This window comes from Danio rerio, chromosome 19, assembly GCF_049306965.1.
Source record: "Danio rerio strain Tuebingen ecotype United States chromosome 19, GRCz12tu, whole genome shotgun sequence".
NCBI lineage: Eukaryota > Metazoa > Chordata > Actinopteri > Cypriniformes > Danionidae > Danio > Danio rerio.
The window spans coordinates 34,162,490-34,181,553 of NC_133194.1; the positions used below are offsets into that span (position 1 = coordinate 34,162,490).

Sequence of the window (19,064 nt, forward strand, 5' to 3'; positions counted from 1 at the left end):
CTCAATGCTTTTAGGCATGTAGACATGCTGCAGTTCAAACCAAGCATCAGAATGGGAAAGAAAGGGGATTTAAGTGACTTTAAATGTGGCATGGTTATTGGTGCCAGACGGGCTGGTCTGAGTATTTCAGAAACTGCTGATCTACTGGCATTTTCACGCACAACCATCTCTAGGGTTTACAGGGAATGGTCCGAAAAAGAGAAAATATCCGGTGAGCAACAGTTCTGTGGGCATAAATGCCTTGTTGATGCCAGAGGTCAGAGGAGAATAACCAGGCTGCTTCAAGCATATAGTAAGGCAACAGTAACTCAAATAGCCACTTGTTACAACAGACAGAGGTATGGAGAAGAGCATCTCTGAATGCACAACACGTCCAACCTTAAGGCAGATGGGCTACAGCAGCAGAAGACCACAATGGGTGACACTCCTGTCAGCTAAGAACAGGAAACTGAGGATACAATTCGTACAGGCTCACCAAAATTGGACTATAGAAGATTAAAAAAATGTTTCCTGGTCTGATGAGTTTTGATATCTGCTGTAACATCCGGATGGTAGGGTCAGAATTTGGCATCAACAACAACATGAAAGCATGGATCCATCCTGCCTTGTATCAACAGTTCAGGCTGACGGGGGTGATGTAATGGTGTGGGGGTATTTTCTTGGCACACTTTGGGCTCATTAGTTCCAAGTGTGCATTGTGTCAACAGCACAGCCTATCTGAGTACTGTTGCTGATCATGTCCATCCCTTTATGAACACAGTGTACTTATCATCTGATGACTAATTCTAGCAGGATAACACACCATGTTATAAAAGCGTAAATCATCTCACACTGGTTTCTTGAACATCACAATGAGTTCACTGTTCTCAAATAGCCTCCACAGTCACCAGATCTCAATCCAATCCAATCTCTGAGGAATATTTCCAGTACCTTGTTGAATCTATGCTATGAAGGATTGAGGCACTTCTGAACGCAAAACCCGTTACTAGTAAGGTGTACCTAATAAAGTGTACCTAATAAACCTAATAAATTCATTCAGTCATTTTCTTGTCGGCTTAGTCCCTTTATTAATCCGGGGTTGACACAGCGGAATGAACAGCCAACTTATCCAGCAAGTTTTTACGCAGCGGGTACCCTTCCAGCCGCAACCTATCTCTGGGAATCATCCACACACACACACACACTCATACACTACGGACAATTTAGCCTACCCAATTCACCTGTACCGCATGTCTTTGGGCTGTGGGGGAAACCGGAGCACCCGGAGGAAACCCACGCAAAGGCAGGGAGAACATGTAAAGTCAACACAGAAACGCCAACTGAGCCGAGGTTCGAACCAGCAACCCAGTGACCTTTTTGCTGTGAGGCGACAGCACTACCTACTGCGCCACTGCCATGGCCATATTTGAACATATTGACTGTATATAGCTAAAATATTTAAACATATTTGTAGCCTAATAATAATAATAATAATAATTCGTTACATTTATATAGCGCTTTTCTGGGCACTCAAAACGCTTTACACAAGGGGGGGGGGGGGGGATGTGGGGGGGATCTCCTCATCCACCACCAGTGTGCAGCATCCACCTGGATGACGCGACGGCAGCCATTTTGCGCTAGAACGCACACCACACACCAGCTGATTGGTGGAGAGGAGACAGAGTGATGATATGCCAATCATCATATGGGGAGGGTTAGGAGGCCATGATGGACAGAGGCCAGTGGGCAGATTTGGCCAGGATGCCGGGGTTAAACCCCTACTCTTTTTCGAAGGACATTCTGGGATTTTTAACGACCACAGAGAGAGTCGGGACCTCAGTTTAACGTCTCATCCGAAAGACGGCGCTCACTGAGCAGTATAGAGTCCCCGTCACTATACTGGGGCATTAGGACCCACACAGACCGCAGGTTGGGCGCCCCCTGCTGGCCTCACTAACACCACTTCCGGCAGCAACCTAGCTTTCCCAAGTGGTCTCCCATCCAGGTACTGACCGGGCGCAGCCCTGCTTAGCTTCAGTGGGCGACCATGTGAGAGTTGCAGAGAGCTAGCTGCCAGCACATTCATAATTCCAGTGATTGACAGACAATTTTTAAATGTGAAATCCAAACATGATCTTCTAGGCCATGTGTAATTTGCATATATACTGCATATCATATTTCTAGATTGGTGCCTTGTTGATGACACAAAGCTCGAATCATCTAGAATCATTAGTCATCATATAGTGAGATTCCTAAACTCAAATGACCTCTACATTTACTAGATCTCAGGTCAATAGGAGACATTTGGGATGTGCTGGAATGTGAGATTTGCATCACGGATGTTCAGCTAAAAAATCTACAGCATGTCCTCTCATGTCAATTTGGACAAAATCTATTTCCAGCATTTTGCTGATTCTCTGCCACAAACTATGAATAATATTTTTCCAAATCTATATATTGCTTATAAATGATTTTGCTTTGACACACACTTCTATATCTGTGTATGTGTGTGTGTGTGTGTGTGTGTGTGTGTGTGTGTGTGTGTGTGTGTGTGTGTGAATATGATGGAAAATGTCCACCGCATTCACACATTCACAGTCTATAAATAGATACATAGCAACACATTTGCACTCAATTCAAATTCATCCAAGCTGTTTCTACAGTTCAAATGCTTCAGGGAAAAGACAGATATTTCAGCTATGATTTGCAGTCAGGGATTGAGTGAAATAACTCTCTTTCTATTCTCATGCACAGATGTTTCTCCTCTTCCTTATACTAGACGAAGGTAAACCTGAACATTCAGTTCTTCTAGATAACATGGCATAGAAACAGGCTTTTAAGGGATAATTAGTAATGCTTTTTATGGGATTTTCAATGGGATATTTAAATTCTTAAACCAAGAATGAGCGACAAAACTGTAAAAAAAAGGGAATGTGGTTAACGTTTGATTCATTCATGTGTTTAATGTGCTTAATAAACTGCAGAAAATACATCAGAGGTTTAACTGAGTAATTTAGCCCAGTGAGTGTTTGGGAGCAGTACGATTATTAGAAGGAAACAACTTTTTTATTCAACAAGATTTGGATTTACCTACCTACTTGTTTTCGACGCTCTAAATATCTAGGAATGTTGTACTATGGTTTACACAAAAATTTCAATCATAACAACTGTTTTGAACATTGATAATAAGAAAAATGTCCCTTAAACATGAAGTCATATTATAATGATTTCTGAAGGAGCATGTGACACTTAAGTCTGGGATGTAACCTAATGTATAGGCTATCCAGCCTGGTAAGGTGTTTAATTGGTTTCACAAACAAAGTTTTAGTGTTTCCACTGGCCAACACAATCCGTCCTCTCACCTACTTTCTTGTGGGGTACCACAGGGCTCAGTTCTTTGCCCAGTTTTATTCTCTACATTTTTACTACCAATGGCTAAATCTTTTGGGAAACGTTTCATGTTTTTCCATTTATAAGTGGCTGATACTATGTTGTATTTTTCCTTGCAGCATAAAAGTAAAGAATGCTTAGGACCTCTGTTGGATTACCTAAATTATTACAAATTATGGATAAAGCAGAATATTTTTGTGCTAAATGAACACAAAACTGATATCATGTTTTTTTTTTGTTTAAAGGCATATGAAGATGCATTTGCCTCTGACCATTAATCTTCTTACTTTACACAATGTGCTAAAAATCTTTTTTTATTATTATTATTCTGGGTTTTGAAAGTAGTTTCAGTGCAGTGGTTAAATCTAGTTTTTTCCACTTATGCTTACTCTCTGTAAAACTGCTTGAACAGATTATTCACTCTATTTATTCTTGTCAAGATTACTTGAAAAATGTTGGAAACCGATATCCATTGTCAATTTAACATTGGAAAAACAATATACCATGAAAGTCAATGTTTACCGGTTTCCAACATTTTTCTGAATATCTTCTTTTGTGTTTAACAATATGGAAAAAAAAACTCAAACTAGTTTGGAACAAGTCAAGGTTGTGTATATGATGACAGCATTTTGACTTTTGAAATTAAGCAAAATATGCAATTAGATTCAGTTGTTGAAATGTATATGATCAAACATGTCATCTTGTAATGCAATCAGTGCTATCTTTTTCACAGTATAATATAGTACCCTATTTCCACATATGAATTAAAAAAATTAAATGCAATTGCAACTTTTTTCCCCCACATTTGTGAAGTTTTATCTTGCATTTTTCCTCAGAATTGTGTGATAAAACCTTTTCTGATTAAAAAAAAACAAAACAAAAAAAACACTTTTTTTTCTTGAAACTGCAAGATATAAACCTGCAATTGATTTCTAGGAATTCTTAGCTTGTTAGACAAACTTGCAAATCTTCAAAATTTCTTTTGTCATTTTCATAATTGCAAGATAAAAAACTGCATATTGGGATGCTTTATAGAGTTTAAGTGCATAAGCCAATTCACCAAGGCCAATGTCTCAAGGAGTTAAGGTTGTGTACATGATGACAGCATTTTTAGTTTTGGGTGAACTATACCTTTAAAATAGCAAACAGTTATTTTAAAGATATAGTTCACCCAAAACTGAAAATTGTAATAACAAATAAAATCAGATTTTTTTCAATATTGTACAATATTTTCAGATAAAATAATTGCAGTCCTGATGGGGAAAAGTGTCTTCTTTCAAAAACATTAAGTTTTTTATCAACTCCAACCGCTTTAATGGATGAGCAGCATGTTTCCCTCTGGCTTGAGCACAGATGTCTAATGACACTAGGAGAAATTCACATTACATTAATCTGATGAAACCCTTAATATAAAAAAGATCTAAAGTCATTATTACATCTCTGCTTGTGCTGCTCTAAAAAGCCATTTAGGAATAAACATCTTCAGACTATTTAGAGCCTACATAACATTTGTAAACCATGTTAATTTATGGAAATGAAAAAAGAAAACATGAAATTTTTGCCTTCCAGAACATCGACCAGCATCCTGTTCATCCACTCAGGCATATCAACATATCACTCAGGACATGTTGGATCATGCACTAGTTTAAAAAAAAAACACCAAATGGCTGCAATCTTTCACTTTTACAAGCAAAGCAGAACAGCAACATGCTCAAATCCAGTTATCAAACAGATCTACTAATGTACTTCAACACAAACAGGTGTTACACAAGAACACCCACACAGCACAGTCTGCATTGTACTGAAATGTGACACACACAAAAAACAGGATCAGCTCCAAACCATGGCCTAAACTTCCCACCCCGTCCCAACATGACCCTACCGTCATCATCAAAAACATCCTCTGCCTCCTCACGCATCAGTTCATTTAGGTCATCCTCTGTGATGTCAGGAAAGGCCATCCCGTCTTATCCACTCTTGCGTTTTCTGAGCAGTTATTATACTGTAAAATCAAATCAACGTTCGGACTGAAGCCTGAGCAGAGAAGCAGTGGACGCTCTGAGCTTCTACTCACTGCAACAAAGCGAGTGTGAAAGTGTGTGTATGTGTGTGTGGGAGCCCACACCATCCAGGCCAATTTCATCAACAGGATGATTTCATAATCTCCTGTGTGAGTGTCAGAATGAGAGAGATAGCGAGTGTGTGTGTGTGGTAAATATGCTAAGCATGGTGTGTCATGCAAAGGTTAAGTGGAAGCATCTTGAGAGCCAAACTCTTGATGATTAAGGTGATAAATTGGCAAAATGTAACGCATTGTTTGTGTTCACAGGTTTCAACAGCAATATATAGGTGCAAAAGTGCATGTTTAAGAAATACTTAAAAGGAGAGTTCAGCCATAAATTATATTTAGCTGTTCATTTACTCAGCCTCAGGCCATAAGACGCAAGTTAGCTTGTATCTTTAGTAGAACATTGATATTTTTGTCTGAAACCGAGGTCTTTGGTGAGTTATAAAATGCAAATCAACAGCTACTTTTAGAGTACATTAAGACATATACAGGCAAAACTAAATTAATGTGTCTTCTGATAATATACATTGAGGTCTTATCAAGTGGAACGATTAGATAAAGTGTCACATTTAAAACACTAGATTTTCATATTATTTTAAAGAAGAATCAAGAGTTTACATTCAAGAAGTATATTAGGAGGCTCAACCCGACAGCCGATTCGAATGCTATCACTCAACCGAATGGGTGTCATCAGTTATTATCAGTTGATAGATATGGGCCAGTAGGGGCCTTCTGCGCGCACGAGTACGCTAAGAAGCATGTTATCATCCATCCATATGGTTAATCGGTTATAGATCACATACAGATGCTGCCAGAAGTTAAGGAGAATTATTGATATTATTTATTAAATTTCCCATTAATAGTTTTTAGACCCCTACATCAACCCTAAACTCAACCATTACAGTATTGTAAAAACAGATCTGGATCTGAAGTCTTCTCGATCAGTACAGCTGATTAACCAAGGATGGATGATAACAGCTTTGTAAGCCTACCAGTAGGTGCAGAAGGCCCCTACTGGCCCATATCTATCAGCTGATAACCACTGATAATGGTCATTCAATCGAGTGATAACATACGAAGCGGGGAAAAATGAGCAAAATATGCATTTTGGTTCAGTTGTTGATATTTGTATGAAACAAAATAAATTTTGATACCTTGTAATGTAAATGAGTAATACCTTTTTTGCAATATAATATAGAAGCTTATTTCACATATGAATTTTAAAAAAAAATGCAATTGCAAGTTGTTTTTCCAACAATTGTGAGATTTTATTTTGCAATTCTTACTTTTTTTTCCAGAAATGTGTAATACAATTTTTGAACTTTGTGTGATGAAAATTTGAACTTTTTACTCTTTTTGTTTGAATATTTTTAGTAATTTTCACTCATGTACTCATTTACATGACAAGGTATCAAAATTTCTTTTTTTCATATCAACAACTGAACCAAACTGCATATTTTGCTCAATTTGTAGGGCAATTATATGGTCAACATAATCAATAAAAGGTGCTATATCTTATAGAATTGTTTACCCGATCCTCTTAAAGAATATCACATTCTTAAAGACAAGACATCATCTCTCTGGTCCACTGAATAATCATCTCTCTGGTCCATTTAATAAGAACTTTTTATTTTTGAAACAGTAAGATATGAACTTGCAATTGATGGTTCGACAAGCTTGTTCGACAAGCTTATGGTTCTGACTTTTTTAAACTCACAGTTCCACTTTCTTTCATTTTCATAAATGCAAGATATAAACTAGCAATTGGGATGCTTTATAGCAGTGGTCACCAAACTGTCCGATGTCCTGCAGATTTTAACTCTAATCAAACACACCTGAACAAGCTAGGTATACTTCAAACATCCAGGCAGGTGTTTTGAGGCAAGTTGGAGCTAAACCCTGCAGGGACACCGGCCCTCCAGGAATGAGTTTGGGGACCTCTGCTTTATAGAGTTTAAGTAAGCTAGTTTGCCAAGGCTAAATTCTCAAGGAATCGTAACTATTTTATATTTTTGTCAGTATACTGGCTAATTTGAATCAATTCATATGAGTTCAGGGCGAAGCAGTGGTGCAGTAGGTAGTGCTGTCGCCTTACAGCAAGAAAGTCGCTGGATCGCTGGTTCGAGCCTCGGCTCAGTTGGCGTTTTTGTGTGGAGTTTGCATGTTCTCTGAGTTTGCGTGGGTTTCCTCCGGGTGCTCCGGTTTCCCCCACAGTCCAAAGACATGCAGTACAGGTGAATTGGGTAGGCTAAATTGTCTGTAGTGTGTGTGTGTGAATGAGTGTGTGGATGTTTCCCAGAGATGGGTTGCGGCTGGAAGGGCATCTGCTGCGTAAAAACTTGCTGGATAAGTTGGTGGTTCATTCCGCTGTGGCGACCCCGGATTAATAAAGGGACTAAGCTGACAAGAAAATGAATGAATGATATGAGTCGTTCAAAAATGTACGATTTTTAAAAGGAGGCGTAGCATCAAACACCACATTTAGCAACACAGAAACCTTCCAACAGCACAATCTGGTGTTTAAAAGTTCTTCTAAAGTCTTTTTGAAATAGTAACTAGGCTGCAGTAGTTTGAAGCCTTTCTCTTTAATTTTAGTGTACCTCCTGTGAAAGCTCTGTGGAACAGACCTAATGACAATCTCATTAACGAAAGGGTCAGCTCACACACTCACAGTCATATAACAGCAATTATTCACTTCAGGACTCCTTTAAAAACACGTCCTAAATAGAGGAACCAAAATAGATCCACCCACACTTGTCACGTTTCCAGGAAACATTTTGATGTGATTGCTCCATGCTTTTTACATTTAATGGTGTTTAATGCAAAAAAATCTCCATTATCATTACTCAAATGTAGAGTTTGGGATTAAAACAGTACTGAACTGTGACGTGATACTCATCCTGAGCTTTGGACATGAAAGCTAAAATATTGCTTTTTCAGAAAACTAGATTCTTGATGGGCAACAAGGCAGGGCTCATTCTTTATATTAGTTTCCTTTTAAAAGATACTGATTGTTATTTGTTAGATACTGATTATTAGATTTTACAGTTTTACTATTTCTACTAGTTAATGACTGTATATTTACCTATTAAATTAATACTAGTACTGTAAAATTTACTAGTATCTGATGATTAAGCCTGATAAAAGGTATTAAAATAAGAAAATGATGTACTAGTCAAATTTTGAATACTTACTAGTCATCAGAGAATAATTGATTACTTAATGACTAATCAGTAATGATATGTTAATTGTTGTTTAACTTACTGTTAAACTTTTTAAACCACCAACAGAGTTAACAATATCAGAGTTTTTTTCATCACTTTGTGCTTTAAAATTTCTAATTAGAGATCACATGGCGTGTCTAAAACCAAATTTGATGTATTTTCATCATATTATAGTTTTAAAAAAGTGAGAGGAAAATTCACTAAAATATCAGAGACATCATTGATCTACAACAAAAAGATTTAAAAGCTGAAATGACAATTAATATAGAAAATTGATGTTTCAAGCAAATGTTTATTCAACTTAGTAAAGTATGAAATGAAGAATAGACCTAATTATTTAATAATATTAAAAGCTGCACTGTTAAAATTGAAAGCGACACGGTGGCTCAGTGGTTAGCACTGTCACCTTACAGCAAGAATGTCGCTGGTTCGAGTCCTGGCAGGGCTAGTTAGCATTTCTGTGGATTTGCATGTTCTCCTCGTGTTGGCGTGGGTTTCCTCCGGGTGCTCTGGTTTCCTCCACAGTCCGAAGACATGCACTATGGGTGAATTGAATAAACTAATTTACTCCGAGTTTATTTGTGAATAAGTGTGTATGGATGTTTCCCAGTATGGTTTGCAGCTGGAAGGACATCCACTGCGTAAAACATATGCCGGATAAGTTGGCGGTTCATTCTGCTGCGGGGACGAATGAATGAATCACATGAATGAGTGATTAGTTACTTCATTTTTAAAGAAGTGAATAAACCCGTTGCCTTAAAAACAACAAGACTTTGCTTCAAAAAGGGAGTAAATTTGTTGTAACTTTGAACAGTTAAGTTGACTTAACTTAATTTTCATAATTTTGCACACTATTCATTCGTTTTCTTTTCGGCTCAGTCCCTTTAATAATCCGTAGTCGCCACAGCGGAATGAACCGCCAAATTATCAAGCATATGTTTTTACGCAGCGGATTCCAGCTGCAACCAATCACTGGGAAACATCCATACACACTCATTTACAAACATAGACATTGGAAATTCAGCTTACACCCAACTCACCTGTACCACGTTTTTGGAACATGCAAACTCCACGAAGAAACGCCAACTGACACAGCCGAGGCTCCAATCAATGACCTTCTTGCTGTGAGGTGAACGTGCTACCCACTGCTCCACCGTGCCGCACATACTTAATCATTTTAAGTCAATGAGTTTACTTGTTTTTTTTTTTTTTTTTAAGTAAAGTCAACTAATCGCTTTAAAAGCAATGGGGTTTACTCACTTTTTTAAGTATAGCAAACTAATCGCTTTTTACAGTGTAGTAACTAATGAATAAGTAACACCTTGTCAAACACACTGTCACTTTTCTCAAAGTTCCTGATGTTACTCAAACGGTAAAGGAGACTCTTTGTTATTGTTTTGAAATCAATCAACAAATAAAAAAATCACTGTATGAGGCCTGCAAAATGGTTTTGTATACTTAAGATGGGTCAGGTCTACTTTTCTTCACACTGTAAAGTATATCATTACAGCTTCAAACCTGAGGCTAGCTGAACACCAGCATCCTATTTTCCCACAAGTCTTTCTCATTCATCAGCTATGCAGGGAAAACCGGCTAATGTTATGTAAAGATGTGCGTTTTGTGTTTGGTTTGATATAGACTGTCTCTGCCCCTGGCCTACAGTCTCCTGGTGGTGCCTTTCAGGTCTGCGCGCATGAATAATGAAGGACAAGAGAGTAATAAGACCCCTGAGGTAGACGGGAGGAAGCATTCTCTACAGAGACCACACGCAATAGGCCTGAATGAAACAAACGTCTGTGCGGACCTCAAATATGTACCCTTGTGCGGGTCTTTAGAGCATATTGTACATAAAGGCAGAACAATTCACAATAGAACAATTCCCTTTATTTGTTTTATGGTCTTGTGTTTATTTTCCTTGTGTGTCTTATAGATATTAGACATAATAGTGGTAATACAGATTCATCAACAGTCTGCCCTACTGTAATTATATTAGATGTTACTCATACAACTGAAATAATCTGAGCTATCACACTGACACACACACACACACACACACACACACACACACACACACACACCTGCTGTTATCAGCACATCCCACACACCACAGGCTGCCGTAGGTAAAAACAAGAAACATATCAGACAAAGGCCTTTGAGAAGGAGAATAATATGCAGTAGAGCTCCATAAATATTGATCATTTATTCCCGGAGAAACTGAAATTTATTTCTGTTGTATTTACCTAATGGGAAGTCTGACACTGTTAATGAGTTTTGAAAATTACACAGTATTCAAATGTAATGTGAACTGTATTTTGTACAGTTGTGCAGTATTTTACTGTATTTTAAAGTTCCATTGTGATATTTACTGTATATTTTACAGCAAAGACATATGATAATGAATGTAAAAACAATAGTGCTGTAAATGTAAATACTGTATTTTTGCTGTAATTGATTTACAGTAAGTTACTTTAGAATCTACAGGAAATTGTTATGTGTACATTGCCATTAAAGCAACAATTCACAAAAAATGAAAATTTGCAGGTACAGTAGTTTACTATATGCCATCCAATAATAGATTTTTCCTCAGTAGAACATAAACTAAAACTAAAAAAAAAAATTTCAAGGGCATTTTAAGAGTCAGAAATCAATAACAGGTAAAACAGAATGAATGTTTGAAAAGGCTGTGAATTTAAAGGGGTGGTCCACTACAATATCACATTTTAAACTTTAGTTAGGGGAGAGCGGGACACAAAGTAACTCTTTTTGGTTTTGGTCAAATAATAAACAAAGTCATAGAGTTAGACAAACCATTTTTTTACAAACACACAAGCCTCTCCTACAAATGAGCACTGGAATTATGATCGCCGGACCTATGATTTTTGTGCTGTATTGCCAAAAGTGCCAGGAGTAAAAATTTTACTATTTACCTCAACTCTGGGGCAAGTTGTAACAGACAGAGGGTTAGTTATAGCACATGCATATAAAGGCAGATTTCACACAATTAATTAATTTAAATAGTAGCTATATTTCCTTAGAAACTGAGTCATTTCTTATTTATTCAACAGAGCACAGTATGTTTATGTATTTATTAGTTTATTGGATAAACACATTTGAATCTATTTGCATTATTATCTATTTATTCATTATTATACAATGCATTTATTAGCATTATTAGGAATGCATTAAAAAAAAAATATATATATATATATATATATTTTTTTTTTTCGATTAAAACAATATTTTCTATTAAAAAACATTTTTAAAAAAGTTCTTAACATTACCCTCAAAATTCAATAAGTAACTTTGTTTGTTTAATTGGTGTCCAACAGTGTGGCTAAATGTAACACCCATGACAACTAACCCCGCTGTGTCATGTTTTCTTCAAAACTGGCTAGCAGTCTCTGTGTGCTTCTTACATCTTTCAAAATGGTTTCATCTTTAAGCCTAGAAAACAGTAATCACAACTGTATAAGATTTTACTTGCATACTTTCACAGATTTTTTTAGAATAAAAAAATATAGAGTATAATAAGAATTACTTTTCTGCTGCAAATATGGTTTCTCCTGTGTTTCTTATCCAAATTTCACCAAAATCTTTCAATAATTGGCAATTGTCTACCTGTGGTGAAAACCTCAGAAGCATGTCATGGTTAACCCTGAGCAAATACCTTAAAACTTTCCATTACATTGTTACATTTAACCCTGCATTACTTTGTGCCCCGCGCTCCCCTAATGTAGCTGTGTGAACATAAACAACATCTATGAATGTAATATGCTTAAAGTTCAATGCAATGGGAGACATTGGCTTTTACAGAGTTAGCTTAGCAAAGCCTGCAGCAAACGAATTTGGGGATTACAGAAAAATACATCCAGGCTAGTGAGATCATAAACGCTTTAGGTTACATGAATTCCCCGCGCGCGCACACCCTGCGCAGCAAAGGGGCGTGGCCAGATGTGCTTTAATGTTAAAGCAGAGAAAGCTAAAATGCTGTCCAAACGCTGCTATTTCCACAGAGCTTCTTCTGTTTCTGTATTTGGGCTTTCAAAGGACACGACAAAAAGCGAGTCGTCCCTATAATTTCATTTTAATTGTGTTCCAGAGGATTACTATAAATATATAGCTAGCATTTGACGAAGGAGAGCTTCCAGAATCTCTCCCAGTTCAGTGCTGGATTCGGTTAAAATCTCCTACACATGCTTATTCCGAATATATGTGAAAGACACTTTTCAGATTTTATTTTAGTGACATGTGAAGACTGGGGGGTGGGTCGGGAGACGGAGGTGGTGTTTCACTGAGTGTGCGACATGTGTGAAGATGTGGGAGGGATCCGGTGGGGAGGGTTGAGAAGGGTACGGGAGGGAGATGCGTGATTTCCGGCATATTATCACTCGTTTGCGGGTATCCGGGAGTCTCTATGCATTTCGCGGATGTCTGAAAAAATAATGTGATTTTCTACAAGTAAAGCATTAGCACACATAGCTTAGCCTCTTATAAACACAACCAAACCTTAAAAATATTGTTGTAAATAAAGTTCAGTTTCTTGTTTAGGTCGATCGCTTTATAACACATAACACCACATAGATATTAATATTGTTTTCCATGTTTTTTTGATTCACAAATTACAAATATAACAATTGCATTTTATGAATCACCAAGTCCCACAGTTTCAGGTGAAAATCTTCTTTAATGCTTTACTGAAGAAAGATATACATCATGAAATAAGAGCAAACTTTATTTTTTGGGTGACCTATTCCTTTAAGAGTACATTTTATTGCTTTAGCTTAAAGTATTTAAATCACCTTTAGCTTCCTTAGCACAACTCTAATATATCTTCTGAACAGTTTATCCATATGTCTCCTAAGTACTTCAGATAAAAGGATTTTGGCTCTTTTCCATAAATGCCAAGAACTGCTATGAATAATCTTAACTCATGCCAGTCAGTGCGTTTTATGCAAGACTGTATAAACTCTTTTAGATAGCGCAGGTGCCAAGACTTAATGAGATGGTATAACATGTAAGGATGTTGAAGTAAACTGAGAAAGTTCACTTTTTGCATCAATTTGTTAATTTTTGTTTTCAAAAATATGCCAACATGTATTATAAAATCAGCATTGACCAAGAACTGCTGCTCTGCCAGATATATGACTGCTATTAAAGAAAACCAATAAAGGAGCACATATTAATATACATAAACAAAATGGTATTCTTACAGTGACAAGTCAATGTTTTGCTAATGCTGATCCTTACAGTTTTAAAGTATATACACACCATTTCTTGGGCCTTTACAAAGCTCTTCTAACCAACATTCAGCATTTCCTATTCATTCAATAAATGCTCTTTAAATGACTGTATGCATGTTTCACATCAAGTAACTTATAGAAAATAGACAGTCAGGAACACTGTAAAACAAGCTGTAAAATTTACAGTATTACTGGCCATTTTGGTTGCCAGTAATACTGTAAAATGAAAAGTGCACTATAAATTACCAGTTACACCTGTCCTGTAGTTTTTACAGGACAATTAAAATGACTAATTTATAGTGCAGTATTACTGTAAATTTACAGTATTACTGGCAATTTTTACAGTATTATTGGCGAGATATACAAGTGCAGAATAAGTTAACAATAACAACTGTGCTGTAGTTTTACAGCACAATTGTATTTGATAATTTACAATGCATTTGTAATTTGTACAGTATTATTGTAACCAAAGTTGCCAGTAATACTGTAAAATTTACAGCAATTTTTACGTTATTCATTCAGATTGGCTTCCTATATTTTTATCTTTCATCAGCTGGAAAAAAAAAACCCTGATCTAAATGTGATTTTTTTTGGTAATTGCCTAATTTATACCATTATCATCATTGTTGTAATGTGCCGTTGTCTTCTATCGTTACTGTTTTCATGATTGTTTTCCCTTTAAATTTCTTGTTGTGAACAAACCTTTAATCAGTTTCATGTCCTGTGAATGATATGTTTGTCCAAAATAACAGAAGACACTTTTGCTTCCGAAACTCTCGTCAAGACTTTATATATCAGTCCAGACCAGGGTTACCAGTGCATTCATTAGGAGAAGAGTGCTGTTTTTATTTTAAACTCTCATTGACCCATAGCCACTTTGAAAACCCCCATTGCTTACTGATGAAGCATGGGAACGAGGGCACAGTGGATGTGACAAACAGTTTTTCTGAACCACACCCTCTGCCACTTTCAGTTTAACTTCTGTTTTTTTTACAACAAAAATGTTTTTCATATCCCCTAAGGGCTTTTAAATGCAAAGAATGTGAGTGAAAATTTATGAATATGATTGCATCATTTTTTATTTATCTTGCTGTTTGCTATAAATTCATTAGTGGATATTTTTACATTATTATTTTATAGCTGAATACCCTGGTAAGTAACATTTTAGGGTTCCACACAATTCATTCATGCTGTCCCGATACAAATCGATTAAGTTAACTTAACAAATGTACTATAAGTAGACTGAACTTAAAACAATTAGGTTGTTCCAATAAAATCTCAAAAATTGTGTTGTTTCAGCTCATTTTAAATAAGTTTGAACAAACCACAAAATCCTTTTTTTTTTTTTGAGTCATATAATACATTTTTCTAAATAATCAAGCTTTTAAAGGCACTATTGCAAGATATTTATCCAAGATTCAAGTTATACCACATTCTTGCACTGGAAAAAGTTATTAATTGACTCTACTTAGGGCCCTATCCAGAGGCGGATTTAGTGATTTGGGGGCCCTATAAGCAACTCCAGCCATGGGGCCCAAGTCCTAAAATGCACTCTTACTACTCTTATTTATTTTTTATTTATTTTCCATTGTTTTTATGTCACTCAATCTACCTTTCTACGTTTTATCTTAATGCAAGCTCTACATTTTACATTTAGTCATTTAAATGATTCGTTTTCTTAAAATGAATTTACAGCTAAAAATAATAAATATATATTGTTTGTAAATTTCACTGCTGCACTGCTCCATGATTGGGAGTGATGTATATTTTATTTTATATTATTATAAAAACATAACATTACGTTCTTATAATAATATTATGTTTTATTGTACATTAAATAATATTTGATGTAACAGCTGTATTTGTTTGACTCTCACTATACAAAATATGATAGAAAACGATGTTATAAATAGTTTATAGGTAATTTTGCACTTTTAGATATTTATTTGGGGTCCTTAGATGTCCTGGGGTCCTAAGCGGCCACTTATCTTGCTTATTGGTTAAATCCGCCCCTGGCCCTATCAAACACCCAGCGCAATAAGGCGCAAGACATGTTTGTCGTGATTTGCTGCTATTTTCAGTCCAGCGCAACCCTAATTTTCACGTTTTGCGCCACGATGTTTAAATAGCAAATCCATTTGCACCACTTTGTGGACTCATGGGTGTACTGGTCTAAAAAGGAGGTGCATTGTTGGCATGTTGCTATTTTAAGGAACTAAAATAGACTGCGCCATTGACCAACTGTGCAGAGCGTGTTAGTTATGCGCTTACATATTGCTTAATAAACACAGGATGTACATCAATACACAAAAATCTTTACATATGAAAAAATAAATAAATAATGGATTAAAATGTTACAAAAATTATTATTTTCCACATATAAAAACCACTATCTCTATGCCTTTTTCATGTCGTGGGGCTTGTTTTAGTTTATTCATGACATTTTGCATTTGTGTAATGTTATTATTAGTAGCAGAATTATTTATTTTATGCATATTTACATTTGTTTTAATAAAAACTAGTTTCGATTTGTCCACCTGTCAGGTTTTGGAGACGTATGCGTCCCCTATTGGGCATAAGAATAGGATGTGTGTTTGAATATAAGTTTTCTTAACACACTATGTTATTATTGTTTATTTATTTGTTTGCTGGAAATTAGAACTGAATTCAGCAATAGTTTTGAAACAAATGTTTGCGTTTAACAATTAAAATAAAATTTGTAGGCTAATGGATGTCTTCCATGGAGTGCGTACAACACCCTTTCCTTATCCACGAAAGTAAAGGAGTAAAGTAAAGTGTAAAAGTAAAGTGAAGAGAAAGTAAAGAGGCCAAATAAAAGAGGCTTGTTCTTTATTCTCATGGTGCAGATGCTCTGTTTAACTGTTTTCTCACAAGTGAAGCATTCAGTTTTTCAAATTACAAAGTCCGCCATGCAAATGCGCCATTGCGCAACGCAACTGACTCTTAAAGAGAATAGGAGATGAGACTCTAAACGGTTTATTACATGTTATGCTACAAACACACCCATACCTCATTAAGAGAATAAACACAACCCTGTTAGACCCTGCACCAGGGCACAGAGCCTATTTTTCCGTCCTTAAAACAGCAAAAGTGGATTTGGACCCGCCCTTAATGCTTTTGCGCCATGTGCTTAGCGCCAAGATTGTTAAAATAGAGCCCTTAATGCTGTTGCCTTAAAATGACGGAAAAAAAATGTGCATATTTAGAAAAAAAAAATTACTTCACAGTTTTAAGTTACAATGAACTTTTCACCTTTTTACAGTTCACTTTTTAAAATAAAGTCAACTTGTTGCTTTTAAGGCAACAAGGTTACTCACTTTTTTTTTTAAGTAAGCACCATAACCAACATTACTTACCACAAACATTATGGTAAGTGAATAATTAAAGAGACATTTAAACAACAAAATAACACTATCCTTACAAGCAGGACAGGCTCTGGGTGGAGAAGCTTCTGTGGTTTTCATCACATCCGTTCCCACAAAAACAGGTGACCAGAGAGAAGGGATGTGTTTGCAACAGCGGGTGGAGAGAGAGAGAGAAAGAAAGATAGAAGAAAACGGGAAGGAAAAGAGCCACACCTTCCAGATACAATATGGTGATGTGGGTTAAGAGAAATAGTGGGCATGCTTCAGTTGCGCATGTTTTTTTTTTCTCCACTTCCGACAAACAAGCAATAAAGGAACAGCCCAACAAATGGTACAAGTGTGGTGAAATTAGAGCAAAATTATTGAGGTCAGACCAATGAGATCTATGTTATAATAAATATAGTAGCAGAGGATCTGTTGAAGTCTACTCACCTCCCTTGACAAATGTGGACAGTGCAAGTGGGATTTTGTGGCCTATGATATGATTAGTTGCTTTTGTTTTTGCAGGCAACAGAGAGAATGAGAGGGAGAAAAGAAAGGGGAGGGATGGATGGGAAATTTGTGAATGGGGATTTTTCTATTGAATAAACTGAGGAGAGAATTTAAATAGCATCTGAATGAGCTGTCGCTACTAAATTATATAAAAAAGACCATTTATAATTTGTAGTTTTATAATTTTAAAATATAAATTAAACAAACAAACAATATATTAAACATGTTTATATTCATTATTTAAATATGCATAAAATATTTTATATAAGCTACTATTTAATTTCAGTAAAATAAATAAAATAAATAAAACGGAGAATAACCAGAAGGAAAGTGACTGACTGTGATATTACTTAAATATATATCAAAAATCATTTTTAATTATTAAATGTATTTTAAATTTACATAAATTAAATATAAATAAATGCAAAATGTTTATATAAATGTGCAGACTTGTAAATGTACACTAATAATTTCAATTATAATATCTTTTTAAATATATAAATATAAACATAAATATTTAATTTAAAGGAATATTTCTTCTTATTTAATTTATATATTTCATGTATTTTAGTTTGAGAAAACTAATAAATGTTTTATATTACTTTAAATAAAAAACAAGCAATTAAATCATTAGGTAACCCCTTAACATATTTTATATGAAAAATAAATCACATTAAATCAAAATCGTAAACTTTGCATCCCTAAACATGCTGAGAACAGTCTGGCTGCTCCAGGGCTCTTAGTTTTCTATCCTAGTATTGAGTGTGAGATTCCCATATGGAGTTCCAGGACTCCAGACAAGGAGCTCTTTTCCAGTTTATCTGCATGAGAATGTTCTTTCCCAGCGTGCCTGGCGAGGCTGTCACCCTCTGCTCATTCAGCCCAGCCAACCCAGGCATCTTGGCATTCCTCAGCAGGCCCACATCCTGTTTTAAAAACAACGATGAGCCATGGAAACACCCCAGAATCCATCAAAACCCCAGCCCTCACAGACTAGAGGCTCTCGAAAACACTGGGACCCTCATTTAGGATTTCACAATCTTCTGTTGCAGTAATGCGTACCTGTTGGTAAGCTACATTTGTAATAAAATGAACTATTATTTGGGAGACATCATGACTTTTAATGCCTGTGAGTTTTAAATCAAAAAGTCAGTGTTTCTTTAGCCAGTCAAAGTCTGTCTGTCATGATCACCAGCGATCTAGTAGCTTCAGATCGCTAAAGGACTACAAATCGGCCATTTATGGACTACATATTCAGTCATGCCACACACACACCTGCTTCAAG

The 19,064-nt window shown here is 36.0% G+C and overlaps 1 protein-coding gene across 3 annotated transcripts in view; it reads right to left on the bottom strand.

The window, feature by feature from the left end:
• The window catches only part of ripor2 (RHO family interacting cell polarization regulator 2), a 157,009-nt gene that overhangs the window by 118,581 nt on the left and 19,364 nt on the right, over positions 1-19,064 (bottom strand). The window contains exon 1 of one of the 3 annotated variants that reach the window (XM_005159634.6): positions 5,252-5,460. The exons of 1 other annotated variant lie outside the window; for it this stretch is intronic. In XM_005159634.6, the coding sequence (XP_005159691.2) occupies positions 5,252-5,330 (79 nt within the window). In that variant the 5' untranslated portion in view covers positions 5,331-5,460. 3 annotated transcript variants of the gene reach the window in all.